Here is a 6,368-nt window from a genome sequence, read left to right as displayed (position 1 = left end):
TCTTTGTGCTTACTCCTAGAGATCCATCTACATGCCTCTTCTCCAAATCCCTTAGGCCCTGATTTTCCCATCTTTCTCTGCATAGGCCCTTGACCACACAACCAAGCCATTCACCAGTGTCCACGAGCCTATGTTTATTCTTCTCCTGGGCCACTTTTCTTTTTACAAAAGGGGCTGATGAGGTGCATGACCTGGAGCTCTGCCAAATGGGAGGACTTCAGAGTTATCCCTAAGTGGAGCTGTAGTGCAGCATTGGTCCATGTTGGCTCACACCCTCATGTTGAACCAACCCATTCACGAATCAAGCTTGAACTCTTCCCCCTTCTATCGGCTGGTCCTAAGAGTCCCCCACTATGGCCATAGGTGTGAGCTGAGGAAAAGGTGCTAGGCAAGCAATGGTGGGCGACATGGGGACCTGAGCCACTTACCCGTACAGCTTACTTTGCCTTCCGGCCCTGCTTCTGCCCAATTTTGTCTGTTCTCCTTTTGTCTAGTAATGGGTTGTTTCGGACCCACCTGACTTTATGACTTGGTGAGTCTGATAGAATAAAGCTCAGGATGGCTAGCTCTGGCTGGCCACATGGCCACTTGATGTCTCATGGCCACACCCACCATCTTAACCAGGACCTAGTAGTGGGCCAGGGACACTTTTCCGAATAGTGTATTGCTTTCTGTTACAAATGTCATGGCCCTGCTCCCAAACCTTATGGATCTACATTGTGGTTCTCTTAGGGTTCATTACAAACTCTCCCTGGCATCTCTCCTCCAACCATAAATGCCTCCAGTACCATTAGCTGCGTGTGGCTAATGGAAGCATAGATATAGAACAATTCCATAGTACAGAAAGTTGTACTGGAGAGCACCATGTCTGGATCTAACAACTTACATGAAATACAGAGACTAGAGAAATATATTAAACAATACCACATGGATGCAATCATCCAAATACAGAATGTGGAAAATTCTACAGAACAGGTGACCCAGTTTCCTTAACAAATAAATGTCATGGAATAAAGGGCGGGGGTGGTGGGAAACTGCTGGAGATTAAAAGACACTTATGAGCCATATTAACCAAACACATTGTGTGGATTTTCACTGGATCTTGATTTGAACTAACTAACTGTAAAAGAGACATTTTTTTTTTTGAGACAAGCCAGTTAAGCAGCACATTGAGAGTGGAAATGCGATTTCATTCAAACGTGGCTGGGTAGAAGGACCCAAGTAGGAGTTTGTATTCATGATTCAATTGAGAAGAAAAACAAAGCTGGAAATAGCTTTATCTTAGTAATGTTAGCAACATGCTTCTCCAAATTTGCTGTGGAAGGAAAACTGAGCTTGGAAGAGCTTCAAGAGAAGCAGCCACATCACTGCAGGATGGTTAGGAAATCCACCCAGTGGGAGGCTGGAGATGAAAGGACAGCTGTCTCTTCCTTCACTTAGCTGGTGAGTCCTTAGCTCTTCTCTTCCAGGGAGGCTTCCTGGCTTGCCTCACTGCCCTATTCCATGCCCTCCCCGTTCCTGAAGGGTCTCCCTGCACTTCCCTCCTCACGGCCCTGCTCAAAGCCTCCTCTAACTGTGACACTGGCTGAGACTTCCAGACTTGCAGGGTAAGGGAGAGGGAGGGTGTGTGTCAAGGCCCCGAGCTGAGTCAGCCGAGCTCAGGGGATATAGGAACCCTAACGGAAGCTGGAACTCAGAGGCCAAAGAGGAGACTGGAAAGAAGTGGAAAGATGAAGAGGTCAGCAGCAGGAACCAGCAAGACCTTTAAGGCCATGGCAAGCGGTCTGCCTTTGTTGGAAAGCCCAAGGGAAGCCACAGCAGAGCTTTAAGCCAGAGAGAGGTTGCTATCCTCTCCTGCTGTGTGTTAGCTAAGCCTCACCTCTCCTTTGGAAGTACTGACCTGTGCCTGCTGCCACACCTGACTCAGCAAGGTCTGGCAGGGCCACCTTAAGGCCAGATCACCTTAAGCAGTCCCCCTCCCCCCGCCCCCCCCCCCCCGCCCCCGCCCCCTGCACAGCCAATGCGCTGGGCGCTGGGGTGGCCTCAGTGCCCACGCCCCTCCGGCTGCTGCCCGGCTATGGCCAATCTGCTCCGGGCTGCGGCGACCTGGGGGCTGTTCCCCTGGAGGGGCTACTGCTCCAGGGGGACGCAGGTAGGTGGGGGGAAGCCCATTACGGGTGGGTGGGCCAGATACCAGGTTTATACCAGGCTTCGTGCTGCACCAGCACCCTGTGACCTTGAGCAGAGGATCACCGGGCTCACCCTGTGCCAAAGGTCGGTGTTGAGCGAGCCTAGCCGAGGACCCCACAGCTGCCACAGGTGGAGTGGGGGTGTAAAATGAAAAGCTTGTGGGCTCCAAGGCGCCCTCTTTGGGGCTCCCGAATGTAGACACATCTGAAACAATGCCCCGGGAGGTGAGGACGATGTGGGGTTGGGGGCGCCTCAGTTGACAGGCTGTGGAGTTTTTCCTTCCTGTCCTTCCGCATCCACTGGTGTGCCTGGGGCAGTTTTGGAGGAAGGGCAGACGTAAGTAACCTTTCCAGGCCAAGGGAGGGCTGGCTGCGTTATGGAACCCTGGGATGCTCCTTTCTGTAGAGTGAATCTGGTTCCTATTTTTACCCAGGGTTTTTTTTTCCCAAGTGAAACGTGGAGCCCGATGGTTCTGTTTGGAAAGGGGCACTCCTGTAGAGTGGCTTTGCTTCCGGGGGGCCCACTGGCAAGGCCAAGCTGTGCTGACCCCGGGGTGGTGTCAGTGGGGGGTGGGGCGGGGGAGGAGGCCAGAGGTGCTGGCAGCCCCTCCTCCACTCCCGGACCGCCACAGGGGCAGGGCTGCGGGCCCAGGTGTCTCTGAGTGACTCTTGGCTGCGTGTGTCTTCCCTGCAGGGTGAGCTCAGCAAGGGCTTTGTGGAGGCTCTGAAGGCGGTTGTGGGGAGCTCCCATGTGTCCACCGCTGTCGCCGTCCGCGAGCAGCATGGTCACGACGAGTCCATGCACAGGTGTGGGGGCCCCTTCCCCTATCAGAGCCCCGGGCTGGGAGTGAGAGTCCCGGGCTGTCTTCTCCCCCACCCATCTGTTTTTGGGGGGGTCTGGCATTCTTTACCTCTTCTCCACACCCATCCCTCACCCACTGGGCAGCCCCAGGCCCTGTGATGCCTCTGGGCTCCTTGGATGTGAGCAGGACCAGAGGGTACCACACTCCTCGAAGTTGCTGAGCGTCTTGTTCTAGGTGCCAACCTCCAGACGCCGTGGTGTGGCCCCAGAATGTGGAGCAGGTCAGCCAGCTGGCCGCCCTGTGCTACGGCCAAGGAGTGCCCATCATCCCATTTGGCACGGGCACTGGGCTTGAGGGTGGAGTCTGTGCGGTGCAGGTATGCAGGACCCCCCCTCCCCCCCCCCCCCCGGGCTCTGGCTCTCTCTCCCTTGTCACTTTTGTGGCTGCCTCCAGCCTGCCTTACCCGCAATCCTCGGGCTCTGGTCTGAGTGCCCGGAAGTCAGCCTTGAGATGGGGTCCTGTGGAATGTGGCCTGGCCCAGGGACGTCCGAGGTCGACTTCCCCTTGGCCTCCCTCCTGTCAGGGCGGTGTCTGCATCAACCTGACCCACATGGACAAAATCCTGGAGCTGAATCTGGAAGACTTCTCTGTGGTGGTGGAGCCAGGCATCACCCACAAAGCTCTCAACACCCATCTGCGGGACAGCGGCCTCTGGTTTCCTGTGGGTAGGCTGAAACTTGAAGCCCTTCCCCGGGCCCCTGAGGGCTCCCTGGTGGCGGTGCTGTTTCTAGGGTTTGAGGGGACTCCTCTGTCCCCGGGCACCTGTCCCAGGCTGCCTTCTGCCTGCACTTTGCCCTCCAGACCCAGGTGCAGATGCCTCTCTCTGTGGCATGGTGGCCACTGGGGCCTCGGGCACCAATGCCGTGCGCTATGGCACCATGCGGGAGAATGTGCTGAACCTGGAGGTGGTGCTGCCTGGCGGTGAGCTGCTTCATACCGCAGGCCTAGGCCGTCATTTCCGGTGAGCGTCTTCTACGCATGGCAATGGGGCCTCCTGGATTGGTGGGCCAGGCTTCTGAGGGCTCTGAAACTCCTGTCGCTTGGGCCAGGGTTGAAGGTTTCCTGCACCAATTAGGGCTGTGCAAAAGAACATCTGCCTTGCTGGCAGGCTGGGCCGGCTCCCTACCTGGCAGGGGCCTGGGGGACAGTGCTGGGCTTCCAGACCAGGCTTGGGGCTGGAAACCGATCGTCTTAGGCCCTGGCCACTCACCTACCTTGTGTGTCCCCGGGGTCCAGGAAGAGCGCAGCTGGCTACAACCTCACAGGGCTCTTTGTGGGCTCTGAGGGGACACTAGGACTCATCACAGCTGCCACTCTGCGTCTGCATCCTGCCCCTGAGGCCACAGTGGTCGCCACCTGTGCATTCCCCAGTGTCCAGGCAGCCGTGGACAGCACTGTTCACATCCTCCAGGCTGCGGTGCCCGTGGCCCGCATTGGTGAGCCGGGACTGAGCAGTCTGGGTGGGCTCCCTGGAAGAGGCCCCTCTTGAAGTCTGGGCTTCAGCTCACCTGCCCTCTCCTTGGCCCCAGAGTTTCTGGACGACGTCACGATGGATGCCTGCAACAAGCACAGCCAGCTGAACTGCTCCGTGGCGCCCACTCTCTTCCTCGAGTTCCATGGTTCTGAGCAGGTCCTGGCCGAGCAGCTACAGCGAGCAGGTGTGCTGGGGTGCTGTGGGGTGGAGGGCACAGGCTGGTCCCGAGTAAGGCCGCGTGTCAACCTGCCTCCCCCCGCAGAGGAGATCACCCAGGACAATGGAGCCTTCCACTTCTCGTCGGCCAAGGAGGCTGAGGAGCGCAGCCGGCTCTGGGCAGCGCGGCACAGTGCCTGGTACGCAGTGCTGGCCCTGCGGCCGGGCTACAAGGTGAGCTGGGCTGGGGTGGAGGCGACACCCGCAGGCCGGGCCAGCACCCTGTGCTCGGCCCACCGCACTGCTGTCCAGAGCAGCAGGCTGAGACCCACAGGGGGCAGGAGTGCCCCAACCCAGCTGCTACTCAGACACTGTCCAGTGGGAGAGTAGTTGTCTGCCAGACGCTCCAGAGGGAACCCCCACCTGAGCAGGGCCCTGGGCACAGGCACAGAGAGGGTGCGCTTAGGGTTTGTGAACACGGAACAGAAGCCGCCTGGAGAAAGATGATGACGCGGAAGGTGTCAGCCGACAGCAAGGGGAGGCTGGGTTCCGGGAGCCGGAGTGCAGACTAGGCGGTGTGGGCAGCTGGGGGTCCTGCATATGGGGCCAGGCGGGGATCGGAGGGGAGGGCTGTGAAAGCCTCTGCAGGCAGGGCAGAGAGCCCCCTCTGGCCAGCTGTCTGGTGGTACGGGCCTAGACAAAAACAGTTTTTGTGGGTGAGGCCGTTCTTAGCCTTGACCACAATGACCTCTTACCTCTGAGCCAGCAGGGGGTGGGGGTGTGGAGAACCTCACAAACCTGCCCCAACCTAGGGCTATTCCACCGACGTGTGCGTGCCCATCTCCCGGCTGCCAGAGATCCTGGTGCAGACCAAGGAGGACCTGAAGGCCCAGGGACTCACAGGTCCGCATGCCCGCTGCTGGAGCGCCGTGGGGGTGGGTAGCGGGAGGGCTGGCCCGGGGCAGCAGCTCTGTCGTCTGGGCCCCCAGGAGCCATCCTTGGACACGTGGGTGATGGCAATTTCCACTGCCTCCTGCTGGTGGACCCAGAGGACCCCGAGGAGCTCCACAGGGTCATGGCCTTTTCAGAACTGCTGGGCAGGTGAGAGCAAAGCCCAGGGAGGGCGGCTGGGAGGTGGTGGGAGGAACACTGCTGAGAATCTCTTCATTGCCACCTCCCCCCGCCCCCAGGCGGGCACTGGCACTCCATGGGACATGTACTGGGGAACATGGCATTGGGCTGGGCAAGCGCCAGCTGCTACAGGAGGAGGTAGGTGCCGTGGGCATGGAGACCATGCGGCGGCTGAAGGCCATGCTGGATCCCCGAGGCCTCATGAACCCAGGCAAGGTGCTGTGAAGGCCTGAAAGCACTTGGCCCACAAGCCCCCAGACAGGGGAACCTCCTGTTCTGGAACCTTTCTTCTTGCCACAGAACAGTTCCGCCTCCGCCCAGAACTGCAGGGGGCTTGCCTGCCTTCCCCTTGGTCTGAGCCTCGCTGCTGCTGGGGGCCAGCTCCCTTAGCCTGACTCCACGTGCCTGGTGACAGGAACACTCCTTTCCTGGCGTGGGAAGGGATCCCCCACTCTACGTTGATAAGGCTTCCCTGGGCCCCTAAAGCAAACCAGAGCCCCATTTGCTTCAGTGTGGAGATGAGCAGGCAGCCCCTATGCATGGCCTCCTGTGCCC

The 6,368-nt window shown here is 58.8% G+C and overlaps 1 protein-coding gene across 1 annotated transcript; it reads left to right on the top strand.

Annotated features, from left to right (window-relative positions):
• Nucleotides 1–2,062: 2,062 nt before the first annotated feature.
• On the top strand, nt 2,063–6,045 carry LDHD (lactate dehydrogenase D). The gene is made up of 11 exons (XM_047079254.1): nt 2,063–2,152; nt 2,884–2,996; nt 3,227–3,368; nt 3,576–3,717; nt 3,854–4,013; nt 4,289–4,488; nt 4,582–4,710; nt 4,789–4,916; nt 5,495–5,585; nt 5,672–5,783; nt 5,873–6,045. Exons 1-11 carry the CDS (start codon nt 2,078–2,080, stop codon nt 6,036–6,038), a joined length of 1,458 nt encoding a protein of 485 aa, XP_046935210.1. The 5' UTR covers nt 2,063–2,077; the 3' UTR covers nt 6,039–6,045.
• Nucleotides 6,046–6,368: the final 323 nt, after the last annotated feature.

The sequence above is a fragment of the Lynx rufus genome, unplaced genomic scaffold, assembly GCF_022079265.1.
Source record: "Lynx rufus isolate CCGP_SWC_20201006 ecotype Redwood Valley unplaced genomic scaffold, mLynRuf1.p SCAF_16, whole genome shotgun sequence".
NCBI lineage: Eukaryota > Metazoa > Chordata > Mammalia > Carnivora > Felidae > Lynx > Lynx rufus.
The sequence above is the reverse complement of the archived record's forward strand: the minus strand, read 5'-3'. Positions and strand labels throughout refer to the sequence as shown.